The following is a 13,831-nucleotide window of genomic DNA, read 5'->3' on the forward strand; positions in this document are numbered from 1 at the left end:
TTTTCAGCAAGTTCCCAGGTAGTGCTGATGCTGCTGGTCTGGCGATCGGGCTTGAGGACCTCTGAGCTACCGGGAGCAGGGAAGGACCCTTCCTTCAAGTCCTCATGATGGCTGTTCCACTGTCCCCTTATGAGGGAGACAGGCAGCTCTTCCCTGCTACACACACCTAGTCATACAGCTAGGAGTGGCGATGTTCTGCTCACCATTGCAACAATGGAGAAATAACGAAGCAGATGAATTTGGCCTCAAGTCTTCCGAAAGTACTGGAGGAGATGGTCTTTGTGGGACTCTGTAAAGCGGGGACATTACTTGGGGAACATCTGGGCCGCTTCTCTTCTGTCCCCCAATAAGTGCTAAGATTGGTTCAAAAAGCAGCGGTTAGATATTTATAAACATTTTCTTGCAAGTAAATTGGACGATGACAGAAGTTCTCAGGTGATAAATACAAGGGTGTATGTATGTGTGTGTAGGTACACATATGTTCTGTTACCCAGACCTAGACTCTTTAGAGAGTCAAAGGGGGCATTTTTAATCATTAGAAAGGGACCATTGCAGGCAAACAAGGATCTAGGTGTAGGATCAGCCCACTGGTAAAGACCCCAGAAAGAAGCGAGGGGAAAGATACCTATCCCTGCTCTTGCCTCACACAGCCATCTCACATCCGATAAGTTGTAGATCTTAGCTTTGTAAGTCAAGGACTTTCAGCCGGTGTTTGAGGGCAGGTTCTTTTCCTTCTAATTTTCAACTAACCTGCAATAGGAAGTGGCAAGGTATTTTCCCAGAAGGCTGGAAACTGACTCTGTTCACAACTTTATTCTAATCACTTTAAGTGTGAAGTAGCTTTTTTACTCTAGTACAAGCCCACTGACTAGGCCAATACTGGCTTTTGACATATGCTTTCCTCGGTAACGGCAAGGCAATGAGCTGGGCATCAAAGGCTGACTCAGACGCCCGTTGTGTGGCTAAACATCCCCCAGGGGTCCTCCCCAAAGCCCTGCTTCATGACTTCATCCCTCCACACTTCACTCCGATGAACACGGTCATCCTTCCCCCAACACTGGATGGCCTCTGGCTCCTGGGAGGAGTCCCTAGAGTGGATCCTTTCATTAACCTCTTTGTCCTGGGTCATAAGACATGGACTGGCAGCTGACAAGGTAGAAATGGCCCAGAGAACCGGTTTACATGATCCAGCTTGTTGTACCAACATGCAAAAATTGGGGGCTTTCACATTAAAAAATACACATTTCAGACAAAAGTGTAAAGACAATAGAGGATCCAGTGACACCACCAGGACCACCTTGTAATGGACAGGAGACAAGGAAGAGGGAGAAGAACCACGCTGTGGGAAATAGACAAAGACAAGAGAGCCGTGGGAACTGAAGGAGCGGGAGCAGCCTCCAGGCGAGTGACCAGGCCGTGGTCTGGACATCACGGATGCTGAGGATAACAGCTAAGAAGATGCCTTTGTGTTTGTCATGGCAGAACGTTAGAATTTTACTAGATACACGTGTGTAAGGCAGACTGCGAAGTGTTAAAAAGGGGAAAGATTACAATTAGTGAGTACAGGACTAAACATTAAGAGACTAGGTTGCAGCTCCAGCTGGTGTGGCTCAGCTGGTTGGAGTGTCATACTGTAAACCGAAAGGTCGTGGGTTCGATTCCCAATCAGGCTGCATCTAGGAGGCAATCAATCGATGTTTCTCTCTTCCTTCCTTTTTCTCTCGAATCAATAATTTTTTTAAAGAGAGATTAGGCTTCAAAATTCATCTTCTTAAAAAAAAAAGTGTAGTTGTAAAAGTTCTAATTTTGTTGTGATAAGGGAAGGTCATGTTTGAACGCAGACGAGTTGTTAGAGCAAAAGAAAGAATGAAGGTAGCAAAGGGCGAGGGCACAGTCATGGCCACAACATCCCAGAGGAAATCGGAGGGTTCAAGTACAAAGTTCAGAGACAGAGGCTGGCAGAGCATGGACCAGGTGGTCTTGGGTGTCAGGTGCACAGCTGCCACGTCACCCACCCAGAGGCCAGGGAGGGCATCGCCAGGCAGCTAGGGACCACGCCCTGCAGAGGGCGAACTCTTGAGAGTAGGCTGCATTTAAGTGCTGCTTAAGGATCCACAGACAATAGGGCTTTTATAGTTGCCATACTTGTCAAAAAGTAAACTAATATGTTTTGAGCAATTATTCTCAATTAGTAGGAAAAAACCAAACACTTCAGTACATACTATCATAAACTGAATATATGAAATATGACAGAAGCACCAAGTGCAAAGACACTCAAGGAATCTATCTGTGATCGAATATTTACTAACAAGAGCAATAGCTAAGATGTAGATCTCCACCTCTCCAAATGCTTGATCACTTTTCAAGAGCTCTGAGTCAATAATAAAATCTTACTTTGCAAGCTCATAAATTTATGTAAGATTATTCCTTATAAGCATTTTAGTGAAGTTCTATGTAAAATCAAACAAGAACAATTGTTTGTATAGTGGAATATGTAGAAAATTTTTAACTACAGATGCAAGACATCAAGAATATATTCATTTTTTTGGTTTATTAAAACAAAACTACAATTCTGCGCTTCTTACAACACATTAACAGGCATAAAAATCAATCAAAGTTTCCAAGGAAGTATCTCTCACAAAATCACGTCATGTTATTTCACAGTAAGAGTAACTCTTTACACAATTTAATGTTTCTCTGTACAACAGGCAAATAGTTTAACACCTTCCATCAAGGCATTTCGGAGCTTTAGGTGTTTAGAAATAAAGTCAAAATGCAATCATTAGTTTGTATTAAACTCAAATGCCAGCTGTCAAGTCTCAAGGTCCTAAAAAGTGTTTTAAAAAACAGATTTACATTCCAAATTAAGTCTTATAAACTTCAGTAATAGGTTCTGTCACTTCTAAACACTAGAATTGTGGATAAAAATCTATTGAACATTCAATTGTGTAATATTCTTTTCTAAATCAAAGTAAAAATCTTATTTACCCCAGTTAATCTTTGTTAATTTTGCGACGCTCAGTGAAAAGCCTGGGATCACTGAAGGCTGATCTTTCCGTCACAGGAAAGAGCTCTGACCACCTGTTCCCGTTTTAGGTGCTTATGGTCTCCAGGGGAGGAAAAATAGAGCCATCAAATGTAACATTTGATTGTGCAAAAGTCATGTGAATTCTGCCTCAGTGCCACCCGCTAGTTGTTCTGTGTCCTTAAGAACTACCCACCCTAGTGTTCCCCAACATGTTCCCCAAGGGAAACAAGTGAGAGGTTCGGAGATGTCCAGAAGGGGGAAGAGGTCCTGGGGTGACGACTTTGGAAACGCTGGGTTAAACAGGCTCGGTCCCCGCAGACCCTGAGCCCTGACTGCACTGAGGTGCACTGTCAGTTTCTAGGAAAGAGGATCCACGTCCGAATTTACTTTACCAGTGACACTTTCTTCCACAAGACCCCTGTGGACACCACACAGCGCACTCGTAGTGCACGGCGAACGTCGGGAAAGGCTTTTCCCTCCAGGTGACCGCAAATGCCACCGCTGAGCTTACAGTCGCTCCAGTTCCCGAGGAGTTCCTCCTCTCGCCCTCGAGACTTCGAGAGGCTCCATGGATCTGAGAAGGAAGACTCCTGGTATTTCTTGTCTGAGGTCTACACATTCCACTCTAGCCCTTCCCCTTCGTTATCCTTAAAATTGAAGAGAGCCCAAAATTCCTTCCCCTCTTCTGAATTACTTAGGACATTCTCATTTTGAAAGAGTGCAGTTTCATATCATTTATTATTGGGGGTTTTTAGTTCGTTTGTTTTTTAACTTGACTCACAGTCTTTCCCTAGAGGGCATGCATTTCGGTTTCGGAAAAATGCAATAGAGTGTAGTAAATTATTTACAAGCACCTACTGTGTTTAATCTTACATGGAAGCCATTCGCTTTTGGAAAACAATGAGAATAAATCTTTTAAGCAAAACTGCTATCTGGAAGCTTTAGTGTGATGACGTGTGTGTTCTCCGTAATGAGGCACTGAAGTACGGGCTGTGCTAAAAGTAACTCAAGGGTCAGCTTGCCTGGATGAGCATCACTTTGGTTGATATTTTTCTTCCTTACAAAAGGTTTTCAAAGCACCAGTTGAGTACAAAAAAGCATGCATATTTAGTCTCACAGTGAGTTAAGTGGCGAGAGAGCTAGTGAATTGCACATTGCATTCCTCAAAGCATCTGATTAGGTTTCTAGAAAACAGACCAACCGAAGGGGAAATACAGCCAGAGAAGCCCCTGTTCCCTACTCAGCCTGACGAGGTGGCAGCCCTCAGCGGAAGTCCTAAGCGGGGCTGGAGTATCCACTAGGAAGTCAGTCCCAACCTTAGCATTCCAGATAACCAAGACCCAGTCTGAGTAGTCCTTGACCTTTAATGTAAGGGATAAATAAAAGAGACTAGTGCAATGTTTGCTGGCCTAGATAAGGAACACAAAGCGGGGAGGTAAGCCTCTCTGTGTTTCACCAAACACACAACTCCCAGGTAGTGAAATAAGATGCTACAAGGTGAAGACCCCACTCCACACCAGAGCCGCGACAACATTGACATTGGCTTAATGGTGCATGAGTTCCTGTCAAGAAAGAATATATTCCAAACGGGGAATCCAAGAAGAGTGGCAGGCCACAACGGCACTTATTATTGCTATGAGTTTCAAATGAGATTATTTCATACAAAGGGAATTAACAGTCAATATCCTTCCCTCTCCCCAAACACACAGAATAGTCATGAAATACGATTAGTGTTTAAAAAACAAGCTTATGAAAGTACAAACTTCATTCTCAGTACTTTTATATTAAATTCAAAGATATATGCAATATTCATTAGGAAAAGTTCCTCATTCCATAATACCATGGAGAGAAGGAACAATGAGCTTTTAGAAAACATTTTAATATCACATGATCTTTAAAAAATCACCACAATCACCACACTTAACACTTACGCTCCCTGCTCACAAAAAGGCACCTACCTAGTATGAACAGACAAGCTTTCATAATGATTTGCCACCATGTGGCATTGGAGTTGAAGCATATAACCCATTAAATTTTTAAAGTGCCACGACTTCGCCTCAAAGCTACAGATCCATACATGCCTCTGACTGTTCACCAGTCAGCAGGGCCACCACGGATGCCACCCAGGTTGCGCAGGGCACAGCTCGCGCAGGTACCAGTCACCTGGACGAGGCTCCATGCACAAGCTGTGTGCGTACGGGAGAGCCCTGGCCCAGAAGCCTGCAAGCGGAGCACTTCCTGCCCACGCCGTCTGTCAGGCCGAGCTAACGAGGCCAGGCCAGCTGCTGCTTGGTTTGGAGGGTCTCCAAAAAAACAGCTGTACCTGTGAGAGGCGGGTACCACAGGAGGGGTGGGAAAGGAAACAGATAAGAAACAGAAGTCATTCCTAAATACTTGCTGGCCATTTAAAATTCAACGGTACCTTTTTAAATGAGCGAAATTTCACCAAGTCAGTTTTCTGGCCAAGTTCACCTTGAATCTTGCCAGCCAAATGTACTTCCTGGTGTTAAATATTAGATCACATCCTCTCTATCCCTACCTAATCAAATGTGTTTTCATGTAGTTCTTAAAACACTTTCGTAAAGCACTTTGGGGTGAAAGGTGTTCCCATTTAAAATGTACCTTCTATTGACAAAGATAAAACTGAAGAAAAAAAAAAAAGTAAATGGATGACTTAATTATTTTTAAAGGAAGATTAACAGTTAATCAGAAAATATATCAATGAATTTCCCCGACAACATTAAGTATACTACACAAGACTCAGTTCAGAACACAACTACAATTTTTGTCTTTCACAGTAATTAGTGCTTAACAGTTATACTTAAAACAGAAATCTTTAATAAACTCCAAAGCCATTTTTTGAGATTTCATTCTGTAGCCTATTGATTAGCAATTGCAAACGAAGGCTGAGGGCCCCCCAAGTGTCATCTGCAGGCTGCCGTGTCATCGCAGAGCTGGGGTGCTTGCAGACGCCGGGAGGGGAGAAGGCACTTGTCTTCCAGGAGGTCACTTCAGGACGGGGCAGCCAGCCCACACGACGGCACCTCCCTCTTTCTGGCCAGGGCTGGAGCCTACGAGGGACTCGTCCACGCCCTTCCCTTTGCCAGCGGTGCCGGCGCTCCCTACAGCACCACAAAACTCAGAAGATATTCTAGGAGTTTTTGCCGGTTGCACTGAGGTAGAAAAGTGCTGCTGAGTTCTAAAACAGACACTCTCTTTTGTTTGGTCTCTTTGAAAACCTAGAGAGAAAGTTTAGATTAAATTAAGCAACACACCAAAAAAGGGGATATTCCTGTTGCCAGTCCTGGCCTGTGTCCCGGACCCTCCCAAAGGAGTAAAGTGTATAACCCCGTATCCTGGCTTTAAGTTCATGTACGTGTGTGTTTGTGAGTAGGGGGTGGGCGGTCACGGGCGCAGGTGTGGCGCTTTTTTCAGTTCAGTGCAACCAGTGAATACGCTCTACAACTTACGTAGAAAAAAGTCACACACAGTCCCTTACAAAGACCACTGTACCTCCACGGGACACACGTCCCACATAAGATGGGAAAGTGAAGGAAAGCTGAGGATACTTCCAGCAATACTGGTAAACGCAACAAAATAACAGAGAGCCACACAGCATAATGAACACCCTGCCAGACTGCAGCAGCACCTCAGAGCACGTTGACACATTATGCATACACCGTTTTGGAATGAAGGTGAAGACCAGCAAAATTTTGGAACTTCCAAAAGAATCTGTATTGATGGGCCTCGCCTTGAACATGCCCCCACCCGTCCCCAGAAACGCCTTCATGATTAATCCAGCAGAAACGGGGTCTCCGAGGGTCCACCCCAACACAAAGGTGGCTCAAACAGACTAGATCTAACAGAAAGAGGACAGAAGTCAGCACAAGTTTTTATACCGTAAGTGGTGGACACTTACCCCAATATCCTTAAACATTTTCACAGCATTCTTCACAAGACAGTATGTGGCACTCTCAGCTGTAGAGAAAGAAGAAGACCTGTCAAAGGTTCAGGCCCTGCAAATCCCCAAAATCCAATATCCACAGTAAGAAAGCCTGCAGGTGGCAAAGAGGACGAGGGCAAGTCAGCAGGCTGAGGTCGGGCCCTGTGGCTGCTGCTGGTGACCTGGGAGGTCTCACATGCTTGACTGCTTCTTTAAACCCACTTTGTCATCTTTTAAGAAAAAAATAAGAGACAGAGAAAGAGAGAAGAATAAGGAGAAAGAGGCAGAAAAGAAGGAAGGCAGGATGGAAGGAAGGAAAGCAGGATGGAAGGATGGAAGGAAGGAAGGAAGGAAGGAAGGCAGGATGGAAAGAAGGCAGGAAGGAAGGAAGGAAGGAAGGAAGGAAGAAAAAAACCTAAAACATCTACCTTGAAGGGGTTTTGTGAGAGGCAAACAAGACATGTAGAAATCCTTTTAAACTGCACAGACGATTCCCACAGCAGTGGAACCAGAAAGAGCAGAAGTCTAGCAGTCAGAAGAGTTCTGAACCCAGGCTTGCCTATTAACTAGTTGTATGACCCGGATGGTTTCCTCATCTATGAAGTGAGCTGACCCTGTCTCAAGATATGGATTCTGATCAGATCTATATATGTCTCTAGATAAAACGCTATCTCTAGATCTCTCAGCCTCTAAAACTTACTGATTCAAAGTAGTTTCAGTTCCAAACCATACTGTATAAAATGCTTCCTCCATGCCAATCATGCCTCTTATTCAACAGGCAATACCGAGGGCCGGCCAGGATGTGGAGCGACTGAACAGACGCCACTGGTGGAAGTACAGACTGACTGCCACACCACTTAGGAAGCATTTATCAGGACCTGCTAAAGCCAAACTTACCACGCCCTGGGGCCAGGCAGTTCTACTCCTAGATAGGCACCCAACAAACACGCACATATGTTCACCCAAAGACACATTCAAACGTGTGCGGAGTACCACTATCCATAGTAGCTCTGAATTGCAAACAACCCAAATATCCACCAACATCATAACGAATCAATAAAACATGGTATTTTTACAATGGACTACTACAAAGCAACAAGAATAAACAACTACATGCAACAACATGCATGAATCTCACAAAAGATGGGACTCTGAAGTGACAGGTCAGGATAATTTTGCCATTTTTTCCCCCAACTTCCTACAATTAGCAGATTCCTATAATCAAACAAGTCGTCGATTTAAAAGAAGCCAGACTAGCGACGTGCATACCATAGACGGCGATGCTTCTTTCTGTTCTGGTGATGAGGTATTTGTGCAGCTTCTGCAGGAGCTCCGGCTCCGGAACAGGGCCACTGAAGTTGTAAATGAAGATGGCAGCGGAGCTGTAGGCCTCCAGCAAAGGGCCCAGGAGCCTCTGTAAGAAGGTGACGAACTGCTGGTGCTCCTTGGACTGGCTCACCTGTGCAAGAGTGGAGATCAAGTCGTGGAGAAGGGACAGAAGAAACGATTCGCTGACAGAGGAACTCCCTTGGAGTCCCAATAATCTGAGCAGATGGCTCTCACTGTCATTACCCAGAAGCAGCCTGATGCTCCATGTGCACAGAACATCTGCTGGAAATGACTATCGGTTTTGAAATGCATTCTTTTTTGTAATCACTGACTTTTATAGTACTTGAGGTTTGCGTTCATTGAGCATCTGCCTAGAAGAAATTGTTATACTTGAATGACATAAGTATGACATGTTGTCATCACTGAAAATAGCCGGTCCCAAAGTTAGACTCTACAGGGCCGGAAGCCTGGCTCGACAGTCACTCAACTGCATGAAAAGGTCACATGACAAGACCACAGAATCATCTCAGTCCTTCCCAGTCCCCACTTCCTGCCATCCTCAGCTGTCCTTTAACCCACAGTCCAGCGGAGGAAGCGAAATGGTGGTGGTGACGGGGAAGCTCTCACTGTCCCCCCAAACAGGCACATTCAGCTACGCTCCTCTGGTGTGTGCAAGCCAGATAACTGCCCCATCTCGAAACTGAAAAAACCCAAATGGAAAAATCTTCCGAATGTCCTTTGGGATCTCTAGAAGCTATACCTCCTGACTCTGTGTGTGTGTGTAAACTAGGGGCGCTATCCCACCGCAGAGGAAGTAATCCTTTAAGGTGTTCAGAAAAGATGGGTCACTTTTATTAATCTTTAAAATTACAAATTAGACACACTTGATTTTTCTAAATCAGGGACAATCAAAATTTTAAAAATATGACCCTTCTCCTGTGACAGGATCATATGAATTGAAGGCAAAGAGCTGGATGTGTAACAGTTTAGAAGGGATGGCAAGGCTGAGACTGACAATGACTCAGAAAGAGCCCCCGGGCCAGTGACAGCTGACTACTGATTTCTCTGCCATAGCTGGTACGGTATTGGCTTGCTTAGGCGGTGACTGAACAAAACCACCTCCTCCTAGGAGTGCGTGTGGGTGTGTGTACAGGTCTGCATCTGTCTATTCTGGTGTGAGGGTCATGACAGCGTCACGCAGGACATTCACCTTCCTGAATTTTCACTCTTGTTTCCTTTTTCATTTAATTATACTCACAATTGAAGGTGTTAATTGAACTCAAACGGCTTGAGTGCCTTTGTTCATTAGGTAGAAAGAACTGCAGCTGGGTGTGGGTGCTTGAGCTATGACTAAGTCACCAGAGCCCCCATGTATCAGAGCCTCACTAACTAATGGCCACACCAGTCTCAACTCTTCAGTGTAACGTCCGCCAGATGCTGCACCAAAGTACCTTCAGGTAGCAATCTCGCTGCTCCTCACCGAAATCACTGTCTTCATCTTCCTCATCGCTTCTCCAAGACAAACGTTCAGGAAGCTTCTTGTCCCACTGCTGCTCAGCAAGACCAGGGCTAATATCTTCCTGATCATCTTGCTGTGCCAACGAGATGACCAACAGTAAACCAATATGCACAGGCACACAAACCCCTGCCAGTTGGCCCCCGGCCAAAGCAGTTTGCTCTCACTACCTCCCCTGCTCTTCTCTGTCTAGACATTTACAGTGTCAGTCCACTTGCCTTTCCAAACTCAGAGCCACTCAGGAGATGGCCAGGAAAGAGAAAAGAAAGAAAGAGTTGGCGGAAGGCTACCAGACACATCAAATAAAAATATCCCGCACCTTTTCTAAGTTGATACCTACTTTCCCGGGTCAGAACCACTCTACTAAATTTACCAAAATTAAAACAAAAGCTAAAAGAGAAAAATGCATGTGTGCAGGCTACAAGCACACTGGGTGGTAAAACATCTCATCTTACAACGACGACTTCAGGATGCCTGGAATGAAGTCAAGTTACGTTTTAGACAGCACCAGTTACGCAACAGGAACGAAACTATTAAACAATCTCAAAGGGCATTTACTCTCCCCATTCTGATTTTTCTCTTCTCTGGATCTGGACTTGACTTTATATCAAATGTAATTATTGGTTAATATAATTGGTTGTTATATTGGTTAAAATAATTGGTCAAAAAGACAAGGAAATGAAGAGTAAGAAACTAAACAAAGGCAAATAAAGGAAAGCTGTTCCTCTTACCTCTGCCACTACAAGAATGCCATACTGGATAAACTTTCCTACTGTTTCATGGCAGATTTGGTAAAATGTCTGGCAGGGCTGAAAAGAAAAGACATGTAAAGGTCCATGTCACAGCCCTATACTTCTTTTATTAAAAACAAAAAAACTGTACAAGGTAGCTGCCAAATACTTCCATGATGTAACCAACCTCACTCCACTGGGCAAGTCCTAAAATTTCCAGTGCCCGCCCTCCTGATAAATATGCATGGTCACGGGAAAGGCCATAGAAGAGACCCCGTTCACCTGCATGGTAGAGCACCCAAAGTGGCACCACCTGCAAAGGGGACTCCCAGTTCAGTCTCTCTCCCACCCCCAGGGGAGCAAGCCCTCAAAGGGGCTGCTTGTCAGGCCTCACCACCTATTTCTTTTTCTTTTAAAACAGTTTCTCTGCAAAAGCTATTACACAGTAAATATTGTACATAAAGGTGGTGGACGAGGAAACACTATAGTCAAATAACTCAAAAAAGAGCCAGGAAAAGGATAAAGACTATCTTGAAAGCCTTATCTACCCTCCCCCCCCCACCCCGCCCCTCAAGGGCCACCAATATGCCACATACCAAGACCACTGTGGAGGAGGGCTGTACTCACAAAACGCATACTCATATGTCCCAAGACACATTCACACAAGTGGAAGAGAACACTAGACTTTAAATAAAATATGAACTCTATTTTTTGGTAACTTTGAGGGAAAAATATCTCTCTATTGCTTAATATGTATGCTTCATTATAAATGTTTACAAGTGCTTGAATTGAACATAAATGCTCATTAGTACTGCTGAGCCTTAGTTTCCCCATTTGTAAAGCGAGAAAGGGTTGAGCAAATGATTTGTAAGACCATTTCTGTCTCTTCTGTGGTTCTATCACCCACGAGCGGGCATGTTAATCATTCACCAGCCTCTGACCCAGTGCCTGGTACATAATAAGAGCTCGGCAACCTTGGATCTGACTGATAGAGAATTCTGAGAATCACAGGTGCAGGCAGGGTTCACTGGAGCTGTGACCCCAACAGCACACTCACAGAGTAAACAACAGATTGCTCTGAGGTCACCGAGACCAGGAGTAGAATGTAAAGCCTCGGTAACGGAGCAAAAACTCTCTACGAGAAAAACAAAGGTGGTTTATGTTTCATAAAAATGTTTGACAAAAAGAAAACAGGCCACACTAAAAAGCAGTAACTTACCTGAGAGATGGTGCCTTCGTTAGACAGTAGATAGCACAGGCTGGCCGCCTTCCGCACCAGCTGCTCCTGGCTGATCAAGTTGGGGGACCCGCCGGCAGGCCCGCCTGCACCCCTCTTGTTCAGAACTGCATAAAGGCTGCAGGCTGAGGAAATGAAAGCATCAATGAAGCCAGCAGCCTTAGAGCTCCAAGAAAAACTTCAACTGGCTCAGAGAACTCGGATAGCCTTACTAGACTATTATATCAAAACTAATTATCTGCATTTCACTGCCGAAATTTAAGTAAATCCCCTCAGCATTCACTTCTCATGAGTCCATGTGATCCCAACTCTATCAAATGCCTCCCTCATGGGCTTCAGGCCCCTCTGCTCTCCTCCTCCCCTATTCCACCCCCCCCCCCTTGATCACAAATGAGTCCCCACCACTGACATCACTGCCTTGTGAATGTCTCCTCTCACTTAGTTGTTCAGCTCCTGGATAGCAAGACACCTTACCTCTCTCCCTTAGTCATAAATATAATACAGTGCAGTAGTTCAGGAACTACTTGTTGAATAATCAATGTAAAAATAAGCTATAAATAGTAATACAGCACATAATATATTTATTTGAAAGCTAAAAATACAGCAATGCAATCCTTCAAACAAGAGGCTATCATCCAAACTGAAGTGGATACCACTATGTGTTTTCAGGCCCTGTATTTTCTATGAAAATGTTTCAGGGCAAACCATACCTATGATGGCCTCCATGATAAAGACATGCAGCACCCCGTTGCTGTAGAAGTTGAGTTCAAAGACTGACGGGATAGTTGTGCTGGGAGTAATAAAAAACTCATCATTCCTGCTGGTGTGGGTGATTGTGACGCAGTTTCCCAGCAGCTGTATGGCATGTATGACCACATCTTCTGAATTTCCCGAGAACCCCAGGTCAAAATCACGAGCCAAGACTTCCTCCTTCATCACAAAGAAGTCCTCCACCAATGTGGAGAGATCAATTCCCTACAGAGACAGACAGAAATGGTCTCATGACAGTGGAAAACCTACTTCGGGAAAAAATCCAAGAGGCCATTCCAAGGATTTTTTTATTGCCTTGGCTTTTCTGCAGCTCCCTGTAGGCACATGCAGAAGAAGGGCCATAACACCAATGCAGAGAAAAACACTAGCTAAAAAGCTGGTCCCCCAGAATTTGATATTCCATATCCAGTATTTGAACACCTGACAAAGTGTTGTCACACTCTCCCATTTAAGCCCAGGTGACACTGTGGACATACCTGCCTGTGTCTGTACAGGAGCAGGCAGGCCACAATGTGTGTTGACATAATGGCACAGGATTTGCTAGCAGCTGAAAGGCAAACACAAAGCTTTAGTTGCACTTTTTTTTTAATCTAATTGAAAAATTTTAAAGTACCTAAATCTTAAATAGGAGTATTTAAAAATTACAAGTCCTCTACCACATTTCCCATAAAGGTGCTTTATCAAAAGGAAGTTACAACATTATGCCACATTCTGGGCCACAAAGATCACTATTTGTCATATAACAGATCTTAGCCTAGGGTAGGGCCACCTTCAATCCAGGATAATAGGATTCGGTTACTGAATGACCAAGGGACACTTTTATGGAAACACCGAGACCCAAAGTAGGAGCCTGTTCTACAAGCTCCACAGGATATCCTGTTGCTGTGTAGCTTGACTTGTTCCTGGCGGCCGTCTACTCCAACTGAAACTCTACACCCCTCCCACAGGCGGGCCCAAAGGTGCAGGGGGTGGGGGGAGTGGATTCAAAGTCAGAAAATCTGGGTTCAAAACCCAACTTCTACAATGACTAATTTCACGACTTGGGGAAAATTACTTAAGCTCCCAGCCTCAGCTTCCTCCTCGGTAAAATGAGAATACCGCCTCGTTCACTGGGCCACGTGAGAACGAAATGGACTGGCCTGCCTCAGGACCCATGGTAAGGGAGTTTAGTATATTTTCATTTCCTCTTTCCATCCTGGCTCAGAGGTAGGGAAGAAGGGAATAGAAGAAATAAATCTGAGAATGGCATAGTCCATAACCCAATACTCTGTATTTG

The 13,831-nt window shown here is 44.5% G+C and overlaps 1 protein-coding gene across 1 annotated transcript in view; it reads right to left on the bottom strand.

Annotated features, from left to right (window-relative positions):
* Positions 1–2,980: 2,980 nt before the first annotated feature.
* The window catches only part of GPAM (glycerol-3-phosphate acyltransferase, mitochondrial), a 30,285-nt gene continuing 19,434 nt past the window's right edge, over positions 2,981–13,831 (bottom strand). The window contains exons 13-20 of the mRNA XM_090278584.1: positions 13,032–13,102; positions 12,495–12,759; positions 11,767–11,909; positions 10,548–10,625; positions 9,752–9,892; positions 8,241–8,430; positions 6,948–7,006; positions 2,981–6,267 (exon numbers count right to left, since the gene is read on the bottom strand). Coding sequence (XP_090134710.1) covers positions 6,151–6,267; positions 6,948–7,006; positions 8,241–8,430; positions 9,752–9,892; positions 10,548–10,625; positions 11,767–11,909; positions 12,495–12,759; positions 13,032–13,102 — 1,064 coding nt within the window. The 3' untranslated portion in view covers positions 2,981–6,150. The remainder of the gene's footprint in view (positions 6,268–6,947; positions 7,007–8,240; positions 8,431–9,751; positions 9,893–10,547; positions 10,626–11,766; positions 11,910–12,494; positions 12,760–13,031; positions 13,103–13,831) is intronic.

The sequence above is a fragment of the Furipterus horrens genome, unplaced genomic scaffold, assembly GCF_987537825.1.
Source record: "Furipterus horrens unplaced genomic scaffold, mFurHor1.1.pri manual_scaffold_5, whole genome shotgun sequence".
Taxonomy (NCBI): Eukaryota; Metazoa; Chordata; class Mammalia; order Chiroptera; family Furipteridae; genus Furipterus; species Furipterus horrens.